Source organism: Hippichthys cyanospilos, chromosome 15 (assembly GCF_059441005.1).
Source record: "Hippichthys cyanospilos isolate Australia breed blue-spotted pipefish chromosome 15, RoL_Hcya_1.0, whole genome shotgun sequence".
NCBI classification, from domain to species: Eukaryota; Metazoa; Chordata; class Actinopteri; order Syngnathiformes; family Syngnathidae; genus Hippichthys; species Hippichthys cyanospilos.
In genome coordinates, this window is record NC_142383.1 from 2883582 (window position 1) to 2899898 (window position 16317).

General features: G+C 37.5%; 1 protein-coding gene across 1 annotated transcript in view; it reads right to left on the reverse strand.

Moving 5' to 3' along the window:
- megf10 (multiple EGF-like-domains 10) overlaps positions 1-14768 on the reverse strand; it is a 54877-nt gene extending 40109 nt beyond the window's left edge. The window contains exons 1-5 of the mRNA XM_088435668.1: positions 14674-14768; positions 4384-4519; positions 2467-2568; positions 1337-1437; positions 712-804 (exon numbers count right to left, since the gene is read on the reverse strand). Of these exons, the coding sequence (XP_088291794.1) occupies positions 712-804; positions 1337-1437; positions 2467-2568; positions 4384-4502 (415 nt within the window). The 5' untranslated portion in view covers positions 4503-4519; positions 14674-14768. The remainder of the gene's footprint in view (positions 1-711; positions 805-1336; positions 1438-2466; positions 2569-4383; positions 4520-14673) is intronic.
- Positions 14769-16317: the final 1549 nt, after the last annotated feature.

Sequence of the window (16317 nt, forward strand, 5' to 3'; positions counted from 1 at the left end):
AAACTCACAGTAATAAAATCCAAATAAAACATTGGGGGGGGGGGGGGGGGGGGGGGGGGGGGGGCTTAAAGACATCCAGCAATACTATGTATTGTATAAATAAATAAATATGAAGGGCTACCAGTCTATGTGAAGACATCATGTTAATGATTTTTCACAATAAAGGAATAGCAGTTCTATCACTTGTAAGCTATTTGTGGAAAAAGCCTGCAGCCTACTCATGTGATCCTCGGGGGCTACCTGGTGCCCAGGGGCACCACGTTGGTGACCCCTAATATAATTTTACTGACAATGATAACAAGTGTCTGAATTTCACAAACTAATCAACAATATTTCAATTTCTGAATTACAGAAAATCTGAATGCCAATGGTCGACCACTCATTTGAAACTTGTTACAGAACTCCTCATACTGCATGACGACGGTTCAGTCAGGGTCAGCTCTACCGCTCAGTGTGCAGCTGGCTGAACACACTGTATGCAAGTTTATATGTTGTGCTGTATAGGCAATTTCCAAAGGCAATTGAAATGTGTAAAAAAAAAAAAAAAACCTCATTAGATTCATAGTAACTGTGTGTCCAAGTCTAGTGGTGCATCAAAACAGCCGATGAGAAGATCCAATCTGTTTTTTCTCTTATAGAGCGCCACAGAACACAAGGGTCTCACACACAAAGACATGTAACCTCACAGACAGCAACAGCTGGAGTACTTACTGCTGGAGCAATTGGAACCCCCCCATCCAGGCTCACACTGGCAGGTGTTGGGGGCCATACAACGGCCGTGAACACAGCTCTCTGCACAATGAGCTGGAGAAGGAAAGAGGAGGTTGAATAAGAGAGCATCTACTTTGATGTTTGAAGGGTACCCAAATCCACCAGTTTGGGGACACAACTGACTTGACCAAAGCACTGGTGACCCACGTTAATCCAATTTTAATTTTCTCCCATGATATAAATCACAAATTTTAACTATGTATTATTATGTTAAATGCATTACATGCTAAAATGCTGATGCCCTTATTTAGACATGGAAAAACTTGTGGTTTCCTTCCGTTAAGTCTATAAGTCTAAAATGCATGCTCTGTCAAAATTCTAGACTTTAGAAGTCTGGACTTGACCTGCTCAAAGCTTTCCACATCATTCACCTAGTGAACTCATTCGTAGTTTTGTTAATCTATGGTTTGAATTTTATATTTGAATTGTGAATCAGGCTTAAATTTAATCAAATTATGCAAAACGTTGTCATATTTGGTAGCGATTTTACTAGATTGTTTTTCTTTTCAATCAATGCAGGCAAACCAAACCTTTTCCACAGCTGTAAATTTGTGAAGATACTTACGGACACAAATTTCGGCATTTTCGAAGAAGCCTAAACAGCACTGGGATTTCCTACGGTACATTGTCTTCTCTCCTTTGCGATATGCCGTCCGGTAGCTTACTCTTAACACATAAAGGAACAGACAGGTTATTCAATAAGATTGAGAAAGGTTTTTCATTGTTTGAGCAAAATACATTTATTAGATTATAGTAGAAGACACTATTATCATACAATATACAGTAAATTAAAAGTTACCTATTCTAACAATTGTGAGTTTTCAGAATTAAATCTTAATGAAATGACAGTTACACCTTTGCATTTACATTCCTAAAAAAGGAAATGTCAAACGAAAAGTCAAAAAAAAAGATATGAATAAATATTGTGTTTGTGGAATATTAAATAATAATTGGAAATAACATCCTAGTGTCTCAGAGCTCTGGTGACAGTCACATCTCATCTTGCGAACATCACATGGTGACTTATAATCATGTTTTTTGTAAAATTCACCCAAATTGAAGTTAAAAAAACATGGGGGGGGGGGGGTTAACTCAAAAGCGAGGTTGACATGTACTACTGAAAGACGATAGTTATTTCTAAACTCCTCTTACACATTATGCCTGTGCACTTTACGAAACTCTTGCTTGTTTAATCTTGATGTATTTTGTCTACACTTGGGGATAAGAGTAATATGATATGGATTATGTTGTATGTCTAGTACATTTGAAGAAACTGACAATAAAGAAGACTGTGATTCTGACTGGCTGACTTTTTTTTTTTTTGTTACACCGGTGAAGAGCAATGATTGTCATCCAGTCAGCCGTGGACCACGGCTTCCATTTCTGCACAGTGATGTCTCCAAGTGTGATATGAGTATGCCACATTTTACGGAAATGAGAAAGCCGCTTTGATTGACAGCAGAGTTTACTTTGATCACATTGGCGCACAATGCGATAGCTTGCGCTTGTCTGCGGAATTACCAACACTTGGTTTCCAACCCTTCTCAGTCCAGATTTATGATGCAGACTTGCATCAGCCACAAAAATGCACCCCAGAACAGTAACAACTCTGAACTTTGAAAGGGTAGGGAATGGAAATAAAAGTGAAATCAGAGATTTATCAAACAAAACCATTGCCACTGATGTGGTCCTCACCTGTGTCTGGTACATTTGAACCAGTTTAGGATATCTGTGCAGCTGGTGTAATAAATCTGGTCGAAAGGATGGGCATAGGATTCTTGAACTGTCACCGAATATCTGAAACCAGAGGAAGAGAAGGAGACAAGAGATCAGACAAATGAATGTCAGAATCCTTGTGTGTGTATAAGGCTTTCATGCCTGATATTTCAACACCCAAGTTTGTCCAAAAGGAATTTCTGTGGTTTTGGGGGGATTAAATATACCTCTACCCCACCCCTCCCCACTGCTATGTCAGTCGTTGTTAAATGCTTGTGCATTTACATTACGTGGAGGGGTATAGGAAACAATTCATTATGCATTCCATTTATCCATATACAAAATACAGCGCATGAATATTGTGTGATGGTGTCTAAGCACTTCATTGACATCTTTGCAGGAAGGTGCTTTAGTTTGTTTATTTTCAATTGATAGCACACTAAAAGTCATAGTACTTTTTTTTTTCATTTTTCATTTCATATTCATTTCATTTTGTCATCTTTCTCAAAAAGGGACATCTTTCTCATAGATAACATATAATTCAAACACTGTTAATGAACCTGACGCTCCATTTAGGTATGCATGTACTGAGTTCTCTATATAACAATCACCTTTTATCATTACATTTAATAGAAATACCATTAATTTATGTCAGACCTCTCCTAGAATGACCCAATAATGTTGTTTTAAGTGTCGATGTGTAAGATTTAGACCGTTTTTCACTAAACGAGTAAATTAAATTATTTTAAATTTCAGAAATAAATAAATGTGTTCTTCACGACCGACAGTATGTTTTAAATATGACCGTAGATCTAGTTACCCATAAATTATACGGTACTACATGGGGGCTGGCACTCCTCTGGAGGTTGGCATATCTGTTATAGCTGGTGACAGCCAGAGGAGGAGTGTGTTTTGCTGCATTTACGTGTTTCTTGTCCAGGTGTTGCTGCCCACGTGCGCAGGCGAAACATTACACATACTCCTTTTGAAGGAGAAATCACACTCTATAACATTGTACAACATAAAATCAGAGTACAAGTGAGTATAATATACAGTACTGGCCGAATGTTTGGACACAATTTCTTATTCAATGTGTTTTCCTAATTTTCATGTTTCTTTACATTGTAGATTCTCATTGAAGGCATCCAAAATATGAATGATCACGCATGGGGTTATGTACTTAACAAAAACAAGTCTGGGTGACTTGTTTTTTTTTTCAGCTTCCTCCAATCCTTTGTGTCTTGTCCAGGTGTTCCTCGTTGTCACATTCACTTGCATTTAGTTCCCTGCTTTCATTCATTTTGATGGTGTATTGTTGGTCGCTGTTACTGTCATTGTCAGTGACAATAATGTCACAATTCGTCAAGGCTCAGGTAACAACAAATCACGGCTTACCTGTTTTCTGACTTTGTCATGCGACATTCGCAATCTGTGCCATGATTGGTTGTTAATTCATACTGCATACAGCAAACACAGTATTAATCAGAATGCCATATTTGGACACAAGGGGCTGCATCAAAAATATTATTGGAAAATAAACTTGGGGATTGACATTATAGCCTGCCTTAAAATGCATTTTCTTCAACTAAAAAGGATCCCTGCCAAAGTAACGGAAAAAATGAGTGGGTCAGCAGCACCAATTTCAATTCAAACAACAACACGAAATTAGAAAAGTATCAGTTTTCAGTGTCTTCCATACTGACCTAATTGTTGCACATCATACATAATGAACATTCCAATTGTTAGTTCTTTAAAAAACGTACATACATTTAAAGAAAAAGGTGTTTTTGGTCAGGAGCGGAAACATCTCAGGTCTTGTGCATGGATGTAATTTAAAAAGTTCCAGCATAACTAGAATTTACAGTGTAAGGACTTTATTATAATGAGTAGACAAACCTCTCCCAGTGGCTGCAGACATTTGGATCTTCCAGGTTAAGGGAGGAAGTGATACAAGGCAGGAAAAAGAATGCCACAGTCGACAAGACTGACCTGTGGCATTGTTGTGGCATGTTCATCACACTCAGGACAGAACCTTGACACAAAGAAGGGACGAATTAATTAAAACAGACACATTCGGTTTACATCCACTCAACATACTGTAGTTTATAATAAAGCACATTGATTTATTCTCAATATACGGTCTGTGAATCGTCCTGCAAAATTCTACATACTTTTTTATAGTAAAGATACTGATGTTGGTACAAATAGAAGCTGAGTGAGCTCTTGCATTTTATTAATTAATAAAAGAGTAAATCCAAATAAGCATCAAATCTGAATATTGTATAGTGTTAGGATTAGTAGGGTAGCAGTAGTGGGGTTAGATCATAGAAAATGAGACAGAAAATGTGCTGTCTGTGTGAAAAACACTGTGAGTTTCCTCATATTAATACTTAGCAAAGTTTACAAATACCCTATAGAAGTATTACTTTCAAACAGTGGTCGAACAAGGATCTGTATAGTTCAAAAAATTCTGTATATAAAGCGAATACACCCACACACACAAACATACAAACAAACGTATAATTATATATGTATATAGATGTGTGTGTATATATATATATATATATATATATATATATATATATATATATATATATATATATATATATATATATATATATATGTGTGTGTATGTGTGTGTGTGTGTGCGCGCGCACGTGTGTGTGTGTGCATTTTTCAAACTATACAAAATCTACAAAACCCCAACATCAACCGGATATCACGATCCAAATAAAATCCAGAATAAATGAGAAAACAAGTCTATCAGACTAGAAAAAAAAAAAACGTTTACAAAGCCATTTCCAAGGCTGTGAGGCTACAGCAGACCACTGTCGGTCCATCAACCCATCCATTTTTTTTTTGGTCACTTATGCTCATTAGGGTCGCTGGCTTGCTGGTGCCTATCCTTGCCATCTTCAGGCAGTAGGCGGGGGACGCCCTGAACTGGTTGCCAGCCAATCGCAAGACACACAAAGACAAACAACCATTGACACTCACAATCGCACCTGAGGGCAATTTGGAGTGTCCAATACATCTACACAATACACACTGCTATCACAGAAGAACACAAAGGTCCATATCTCATTTCTCGTTTTCTAAAAAGTATCTATATGATCCTCAAGGCTAGTGCTGGGTATTGTCTCTTAAAACCGTATTGTGGTATATTGTGATATAGCAAATGCATATTGCGATACATATTGTGATATATTGAGCAATGTTTGTAAATAAAAACAAACAATGGCATATATATTAACAATGAAAAAACAGAAGGAAATGATTATAATAGACAAATTATATTTAGTCTTTTTCAGAAGCCACACACCATTAACATCTATGAGCACACATGAAACATTCTTTAAAAAAAAAAAAAAAGCAGCATGTCCACATTTTCATGCTCTTGACTGTGTTAAGATGTCTGTAGCAGTTGAGAAGCTGCATCTTTCAGATGCCAAAGATGTGGCAGGAATGCAAAGGTAGCACTTTGCCACACATGCCAGCATAAAACACTGGTGACAATGAAATTGATCTGTGACGTCACTCATGTTGGTATAAAAAATATGACAAAAACCAAGGAGAAATCTATTGTTATAATTTATCTAATGTGGTGAAACCTCAAGATACGGTCGCTTCTGTACAGTTTTTTTATTTATATTACAAACACTACTCATCTTATAAAAGAAACAAAACAAAATAAAACAAAGCTTGAAATCTCAAAATTCCCACTTGAAATAAACAAGTGGGACAACTGGTAAGTGAAAAGCTTGCTTCCTTTTTTAACAGCAGTTGAACCATAGTTCCTGTGCTAAGCTAACAGCGGTGCAGCACTGACAGCACAGTATTTAGCACGGTATCAGCCACTTGATGGCGACATTGAAACTTTTTTTTTTTTTGAGCAGACAAGTATTGCCCTAAAGCGAGGGACACACAGTGTAAAAAAAGAAGAAGAAAGGTGCTGTCTGAGAAAATATTGGCTCTGCCACATCCCGGAAAAGTGAAAGTTCTTAGCAATGCTCTCCTTTCCGGATCCACTATAAAGTGCACAGCAAGCTCTCTCCCCTCCCTTCACACGACACTGTCGCGTGAAAAGTGAACTTCATCTTGACCTAGCGGCAAAACACCTCGCGTAGCGCGTAAACGACGAGCTCCATCTGAACGCGGCATTAGAGCATCCTAGTAGATTCAAAGCGATCTAAATCCTTCCAAGCTACAATCGCATTGTCTGCATTGTTTTCTGAGCGGAAATTGCAAAAAATCTGGCCCGTGCGGACTTTGTGCTGAGGGTCATGATTGCCAAAATTACATTATTTTGACAGGTGGAGATGCACAGAGTTCACGGACGCATCAAGCATAAACCAACACACTGCATCCAATGCCCGCAGCTGGATATTACAGTGGTTAAACCCACTGACCTTGCACACTGGGTACTGGGCATCATTCTCCAAGCAATGGTTACCCAATTAATTCCTTAGACTTGGGGTTTGGAACTCCAGTTCCTTGAGAGTCATAACCTGCCTGCTTCCAATCTCTCGCTCTCTCACTCATCTCTCTCCTTTCACACCTGATTCAAATTATTTTCTAGAGTTGATTAAACTCACAAGGGTCGGAGGCTTGCTGGTGCCTATCCCAGCTTACTTGGGGCCGTAGGCGGGGAACACCCCTGGCACGCAGATGAATAACGATTCACGCAGTCAAACCTAAGGACAATTTAGCAAGTCCCAAAGACCTGCCGTGCATGTTTTTGAAGTGTGGGAGGAAACTGGCGGGCTCGGGGACAGCATACGAACTCCACGCAGGAATACCAAAGAGAGGTCAATTTGAACTCAGGTGTCTGAACCGTGAGGCGGACCACTACGTCACTGAGTTGCCAGGCTGGTAACAATCATGATATTTTGAATCAGCATGAAGAAGAGGGAGACAGAAAACAGGCAAGATACAGCTCTCCAGGAACAGGAACTTGTGCAACCGCATTTCAAAATATTTTTATGACTACACTCAAAAAGATTTTTTTTTTAATCTTTTGAATTGTAAATGTTCTAGATCAAATTAGTGGTGAATTTTTTTTTTGAAATTATTTATCTTGGTATCATTTTTCATAGCACAGAAAGCTGTTATTTGAACTCTGGGTGTGTTGACTTAACATGCAATCTATATCCAGAGCACTGTAAATTCTCTTTATTTGCACAAATTCAGGTTTCCAAAGTAATTCATGATGATGCAGCAAAGTGGGGATCAACAATTTACACAATTTCCTCGTAAATATAGCGGGATAGGTGTTTACATGGACTTTGTCTTTGCATGTGTTTTTTCCCTCCATGGCAGCAGAACCCATCTCTGGTTTCACTAGGCTGAAAGAGCACAGCAGGAGCACAGCTGCAGCCACCAAGGTTGCCCCCCCCACACACACACACACACGTACACACGCACACGTGCACACTCCTCACCCCAAGACAACTGCACTACTGCACAAACAAGGGCTGTGCTGTGCATGTGAACGTTTCCAGATATCCCAAAAGAAGCATGCGATGCAGAGCTTTACATTTCTAATTGCTAAAAACCTCTGTCTCCCAAGCAAGCAACGGACCAGCAGGAGCTGAGACCTGGATCTTTTTATATTTACATGTATTTTTTTCATGGAGTCATAAAGTCAAGTCTGCTCAGCATAAAGACTGCCATATCTTGGTTTCCGGAATAGCAACTCTATTTTACTGTTTTTGGAAATTTGGTAATCAGAACTCATGTCAGAACCACTCATTGCAGCATTTGAGGCAATAATTGATACATTTGGTTCCACACAGATAATATTGTCGATGCAGCAACACATAGGAATGGTAATATTTTAGATTTGGAGCTCACACATGTTAGCAAAGTCAAATGTCACAATATTGTTATCTTCTGGTAGTGTTTTGTGGTGTTTTGTTTCTTGGGATTTTCTGTTCTTTTCTGTTCTGGATTTTTGTCGGCTTTAGTTCATGTACTTTAGTTCATGTTTTGTTCCCCTCGTGTGTGACTTTGTCAGTTTGACTGTTTCCATCTGTCTGTGTTAACCTGTTTTCCTTGTATTGGACAATCAGCTCCCTCTTTCAATTGTTTCTTGTCCAGGTGTTCCTTGTTGTCTCGTTTGATGTGAGTGTATTTACTTTTCAGTTTCCTTTCAGTTCTTGTCAGGTCATTGTCAATGTGTCTCTCTGTCACTGTGAGTGTGAGTCAAGTCTTTTAGTTTCGGGTATATATAAAGTATATACTGTATGTATGGATAGGGGCTGATGCGACTGAACAATTTCAGGGGTTGAAAGTACATCTATATCTATATTTGACGATGTTATGACCCTTTCAAAGTCAGCCCAAGTTGGGTAATAATAAGGCCAGGCTGGTGTAAAATCCACGGATACCCAGAGGTTATACAATCATTTTTGAGCACATCAACCTTCCTGCTTACCTGCATTTGGGTCCACATTCCCATACCTCTCACCACTATGCCTCTATATCATAACAAATAATACCATACAGTTAGCGGTGTAACATGCAGTTGCACAATCACACACACTTCTACTAGGTGCATTAATACTACCTAAAAAATGTGCTCCACAAAAAAAATTGCCATACTTTGTTGGAGCATCTTTTGTGGGAATGGGACATCAAAATTAGGATACTGTGAAATAAGAGCTGGAGAAAATTGATACTTTTACTTTTCTATTCAGGCTTTTTGGTTGTGCCAGGCAAAACAACAGCTGAGGCTAGGCCTTCAGGGGAAAGAAAAAAAAAGTTTAGCTAGACTGAGCTTACTGTGTTGGGGCTTTAACACAGCACTGCAGGATTAGGGTGCAGAGAGGATGTTAGCACAGCTCAATCTTGCCTTATTTGCTGGTTGCAAAATACCCTAACAGTGCCTTTTCCTGCTTGTTTAGATATGAAATAACTACATCCCAGCAATATGGATTTGTCGTCATTACAAGGAAAAGCCCTGGATGTGGATGACTCAAATTAGCAGCAGTAAGAAAAAGAGAATGAGTCTATTATTCTATTATTCACCCTTCCCTGACGTACATCAGTTGGCTGGGTTATTATTAGTGCTGTCAAGCAGTTAAATATTTTGTGTCTAACTTATTCACTGCCAACCACAAAGTAACTATTTCTTTTTTTCTTTTTTTTCAATGGATTGGACTCATAAGGATCATGCAAGGTATTGTCCTCAAAAATGGGCACGCGGACACTACTGTTGATTCATTTGAACAAGTACCACCCAAGTAATGCTGTGGAAAGCATGAAAACCTGAGCGGTATGTACAGCCTGCTCGCATAAACATTAGCATCATTGCAGACAAGCAGACAACAGACCAAAGCATCAATCAAATGTGTCATCTTTCAAACATACATGATTGCAAGTAGCAATATAGTTAACACAGTATGTAGGATCATAACTTAAAAATGATGATATCACATTTCAAAACATTGATTATTCCTGTGGGCCTATGGCACATATTTAGTAGTTCAATGTGTTATTTGTTGTTCTCCACTTGTTGCACTGAGTAAAAATTGTTGTCATTTTTTATTATCTTGTATCAAAAATTGTAGTATTAGATAAGTATAACTATTATAGATAAATATTATTTCAGATTATTATAAAATTAAAAAAAACAATGGAATATTATGATATGGATTTTTTTTTTTCTGATCTCCTAATGTGAATCTGACACGCTATAACTGTGTCACTCACAATTCTGAGTATATTAATGAGATCTTGGACAAATTAGGATATTTTTACTTACTATTTGTCAGAGGACAACAATTTTAAAGTCCACTCATCCATTTTCTATCATGCCTTTTTGAATATGATTGATAAAAAAAAAAAAGATCCGGATGGGTGCGGCATGATGGGAGAGAGTTTAGCATATCCACATCACTCCTGCGTGGGGTTTGCCTGTTCTCCATATGCCCGTGTGGGTTTTCTCCAGATTCTCTGGTTATATCCCACATTCCCAAAAACATGCATGAGGGTATGTATGAGGGTAAACATGTATGAGGGTACTCCAAATTGCCCTGAGGTGTGTTTGTGAGTGTGAATGGTGTTTATTTTTCTGTGTGCTCTGTGATTACTTGGCAAGCAGTTCAGGGTATACCCAGCCTACTGCCGGAAGACAGCTGGGATAGGCTCCTGCACGCCTGTGACCCTCATGAGGACAAGTGGTAAACAAAATTGATGGATGGAGATCCCAGATGGTTATACCTCTCGATAAAAACTTTATTTGAAAAATGAGTAATAATTACCTTTGAGTGCATAGTCTGTGATGATAGTGAATTCAATGGGAGAAAATAATAGAACGCATATAAATATACAGTATTTTCCTGTTTACTCCAAAGCATCTGCTAGCACTGGCTAAGTGACTCACAACCCTCAGCTGTCCCTGTGTGTCTGCACCCGTATGTGTCTGCATGTGTGTGTTGTGCGCATGTGTCCGTTCTGTCAAGTTTGATTGACTGTGCTGTGTTTAGTCTTCTATCCTTCACTGCTCGCCAGTTGTCTCACGCAGACCAACAGGACTTTCACTTTCAGTGGGAAAACACAGCCTTGTCATGGTGGATCATTTCACTTGACTAGAGAATACAGTTACAACAGATCAGATTAATATCAAAAGAAATTGACTGTATAAACATCACATGTACACAAAGACCACTGCCATAATAATGTATATAACTCTCTAAGTAACAATTTCAAAAACCTGATTTTCAATCTTTAAAGCTCTCTATTAGTCTATTAGTTAATGTAGTGGTTTTTAATCCCTTTTTCAATTATTTACCCCCTATGAAACATTTTTTTTCAGATGAATACAACAATCAACTTTGGGAAGACAAAAAAACAACCTAAAACAGTGATGTACCTTTTGTGTTATTAAACTTTGGAGCTTGATTGATAGTCTTCTAGAGCTATTTGGAAATTATTAAAAAATAAAATAAAAAAGAATCAAATTATTTATATATAAAGATTTGTGCATATAACATAATTATTAACATTGTGTCCTTTGGCATCAAAGGACACTCTCAACAAGAAACCATTTCTTGTACTAGGCGTTCTGAAACTTTTTGGAGTCAGAGACTCATTTTTGGAGATCAAAATTTCCTAGGACCTCCTATGGAAATGTTTGCAGAAACAAAACAAACAAATACATAATTCAAGCTAAACATAAGTGCCCTTTTTATTCACTTTGTTACTTTTCAGCTTCATGTTGACTTTACAAAATTAAAATTGCAAATTGCACACCTCTTCATAACAAACTGTGTCAATCCCCCGCAAAGGATTTGCTGGCAAATTTTTGGTGACTAAATAATCAAACTCTTTCATGTTGACATGGATTACGTGGCTCTATTTGACACATTTCAAAATTATTACATTATTAAAAATATATTAAACTGGTTGGATTGATTGCTTTGTTGAGGAGTCATAAATACATTCACAAGTTAATGTGAACTAAAATGAGGTTAAGCACAAATACATATTTTTTATTAAAAACCAAAATTATTTCACGGACCCCCTGCATCAGACCACGGATCCCTGAAAGTCCGGCTACTTTGAGAACCACTGTCTTTTACCATACTTAATTTTTAATAAACAGTTGGTCAATAAAAACATGTTTTGTTTTGAAAGCCTCTGAAAAATCATGAATAGTATATTGAAATTTTCAAACGCCATTTCAAGCGAGTTTTATGTCCCTCCTAAAGCATATTGCGCACCATGATGTCTTCCAGTCAGAGGCTGAGCTGCACTTTTTTTGTTTATGGGTTAAACTAGTGGCTAAAGCGTGAGGAAGCGACTATGTACTGTACTGGAATAATCAAAGTAAGAATACGGCAACATGTCATTTTCTTAAGTGTTGACAGAAAATTAGCAAGTTAGAGTTAGCAACCCATCTTCAGGTCCAAACCAACCAAATGAGAATGACTGATGACTGATGACAGCAACTTCTATCTTCTAAAAACAAAGTAGTTCATCAGCCTGTATTTTCGCAAGATAATTAACACAATTCCAGAATATGCTGTCACTACGCAATGAAAAATAGAGCCAATATTGGACAGATTACAAAGCAACGCTGATCTACAGCATGTTTTTAAACCAATCGTAACTTTGGCATCCACATAAAAACAGTTTTCGCTGATAATTATATTCCTGAGTAAATTCCTTTGTCTCTATGGGTATTGCAATGTTTACTCAGAACTCAGAATGTCTCCAAAGCATTGCACTCATCTTTTATATTGAAATCTCACCTCTGTCATACATACAAAATACGGTATACCTGGATTGTAAATCATGTGCTTAAAACTTTACATGTGGTGTTTAAGAGTTTCTGATAGCTTATATGTACTGTATATAACAGTAAAATGCTTAATTAAGACTGCAAACCAATTTTGTTTTAACCACTGAACTCTCTAGCCAATCCTGTTTTTCACTCAGAATTTAAAAACCCAACCTGTTTAGGTCAAAACAATGTCATAAATATTGAGGGTATGTCCATTCAAAGATGAGGTAAATGCGAAAAGAAAAAAAAAAAAAAACCTGCATCCATAACAACATTGAAGCATTAGGTGACAAAAAAAAAACATACAACACTACATAAAACACTCTCTTACCAACAAGTTGACAATGCTGGCCAAAACAAAGGTTTATTCGCAGCCATTTGAACAAATGCAAACCACATCGATGACCGCAATTTTGTGTTCACAAATGATAGCAAGACTATTTGTATTGTACAGAAAGTGCGAGGAAGATGTCTTCCGACAAAAAAACATCCATTTTCAAGAGCCACTTATCCTCACAAGGGTCATACAGGCTTGCTGGTGCCTATCCCAGCTGACTTAGGGCAGTAGGCGGGGGAAACCCTGTAATGGTTGCCAGCCAATTGTAGGACACATCAAGACAAACAACCATTCACACTCAGAATGATACCTAAATGAAATTTGGAGTGTCCATCAAAATGTGGGAGGAAGCCCAAGAGCCTGGAGAGAACCCACACAAGCTCAGGGAAAACATGCAAACTCCACACAAGAAGGCTGGAGCCAGGTGGATTTGAACACAGGTCCCTGAACTGTGAGGCGGGCATGCTAATCACTGTGTCACAGAGCAGCTGATAACAGACTGATCAAAGCATATTTTTTCCGAACCTAAATCAACAACTTTATGGAGTGTCTGATTAATGCTGAATTGTAATTTCGTTTCATTTCTGTCATATTGGCTGCTTAACTGCATGTAATTAAACGAGGGCAAATGTACAGTAGTACAGTTCTCAAATGGGGGTTAGGGTACCCCTGGTACTTAAAAGAACTCCAGGGGCTACTCAAGTTTTTAAATACAACAAACAAACATGCAAAAAATCCCTTAAAAAATATAGCTTAAAAAAACACATGTGAACACATCTCTACAATGATCCCAAAAGAGGACACTTTAAGTTGAATATTTTTGAAATTTTTTCTATGACTAATGATTTCTGTTTTATATCTTTTTGAGAACAGGTCTGACACTTTATGTTGATACTTTTTTTGTGGACAAATATTTATTAATAATGAAGTTAAATATTTATTTTTGTGAACACATCTCTAATGTAATTGCAAAAGAGGATGCTTTATATTTAAAATTTGTGGACAAATATTTATTTGTAATTATTTCTTTTGGAGGACAGGTCTGACATTTTATGTTGATTAGTTTTTGTGGACAAATATATATACATAATCAATTCATTTCTTTTTGATAACAAATCTTTTCTATGATCCAAAAGAGGACACTTTATGTAGAATATTTTTCTGTGACAGTTTTGGTACAGTGCTTGTTAAAAGTTCATGAAAATATTATGTAAAGTCGAAAAATGTCTTACTTCAGTTTAGAATAAGCAAGCGTGCCATTTCCAGTGAATTTAGGAAACATGTATAACGGCATATTATAGACAATAATGCTTTAATAATCTACAAAAACAGTCTTTATGTGGACGTATTACGCTCCATTATCACATGTTGGTGTAGCACATGGATTACTTATGTATTTATTTACTCACTTACTTACAATTTAAGAATCACAACAAACTGTTTGCCATGAAATACTTGGAACTCAGAAACAAATTACAAACTTGAGGGGAAGTGTGACAACAATGCGTTTTGGATATATTGCAAAACAAATACTGTAGAAATATAAAATAAATAAAATTACCTTTTCTATGTAAGAAATTCTATCCTGTCCTTTCTCATGAGTCCGCCTGTTGCCGATGGTCGAGTCAATAGCAACAATAACAAATCCTATTGCCGCCTTTTTGAAACGCCATAAAAATAAAAGCTGTGGCGATTAAAGATACGACTTGCAAATACTCTCTCTGGAGTATACAGAGGACCTTTACTGCACCCACATACACTTGCAAACTGTCAATATGACGTCACTGGTTTATTAACCACTCAGACTCTCTCCTTCTGGGAGAAAGAAAAAACATAACGTGCGGCCGGGAGCCACGATGCCCAAAATTACCAACAAAAGAAAACTATTATTACTGGGTTTAAAAACAATTTTTGCTGACATGGCACCTACAATTAAAAATTTTTAATCATCCACACACGGTGGCGCTTCTGTGAGGACAAGACTACTTACCTACTCCATTTTCCAGCATCAAACACAACATATTATTCCATCTTGGTGTGTTTGATGGAATCCGACCAACAGAAAATAGCCACATATAAATGAAAAGTTGCTTTTTGTAGGATTTTGCGCTGTCAATCGCAAGTACAAAATGCCTTGTCGTGTTGTTAGCCCTTCTGCCACCTTCTGGTGGACCCACTTAGTACAATTCCTGAAAATACGTAGAATGTACATGATGGATGGATGAATGGATGGATGGATGGATGGATGGATGGATGGATGGATGGATGGATGGATGGATGGATGGATGGATGGATGGATGGATGGTGGGAGAGGAACCTGGAAAACACGAAGGTCTCTGGCCCTCGAGGACCAGAGCTTGACACCTGTGCTCAAGTCAAAGTCTAGTTAGTCTGGGGGAAGTGGTGTAAACTATTTTTTATAATATAGTGACTGAATAAATGGAAAAGATCCACCCGCTCTTACATAATCATTTTCTGACAATGAAATCGCTTGAATTGTTTTTCTTAATCCACCTATCTCGCTTCTGCTTAAGCCATTTTAAAAGGCTTTCTTGACAGTAATGCGCTTTGTGAAGCCCCACTTGCCTAAATACAACATTTTGATAAATTTCACATTTGTGAAATAATAATAAAAAAGCAAAATTCGCCTGCTTTTTTTTATCCTTCTCAGGAGGTGGCAATTTTTTCATTCGCCGTCGACTGGAAAATGACATCACTAGTTGCATTTTTTTCTGACGAGAACATTGCAGGGAAATAGTGTGCTTAAGTCCGCCGGTGGCAACCTAAAATGACTAGCAATGGCGTCACTTCCCCCAACGACATGTATGCCGATCCCTTCCAAGATTATAAAAGACAAAAGTACACGCAGGCTGATGTTGATTTATTTAACGAAGACCATTCTTGTGGGGAATGACTTTATTTTTGTTTTCAACCACTTATTCTTTAAAACGTAACAAAAGTATAAGAAAAAATGGTCTGTGGCTGGAGGGTCAAATGAACTTCAAAATAAAACTCTCCACATCATACGCAAGTATCTATTTTTTGCTGGGACATTCATCAATATGTTCAATTTTAACTAAACACATTTTTTTAAAACCCAACAAGTGTTTGAAGTCGAACGGTTGCTTGTTTTACGATGTTTGCAGTTTACAAATATCGCTTTACTTTATTTTGAAAAAGCAAACCTCTTCCTGGAAATCTGGTA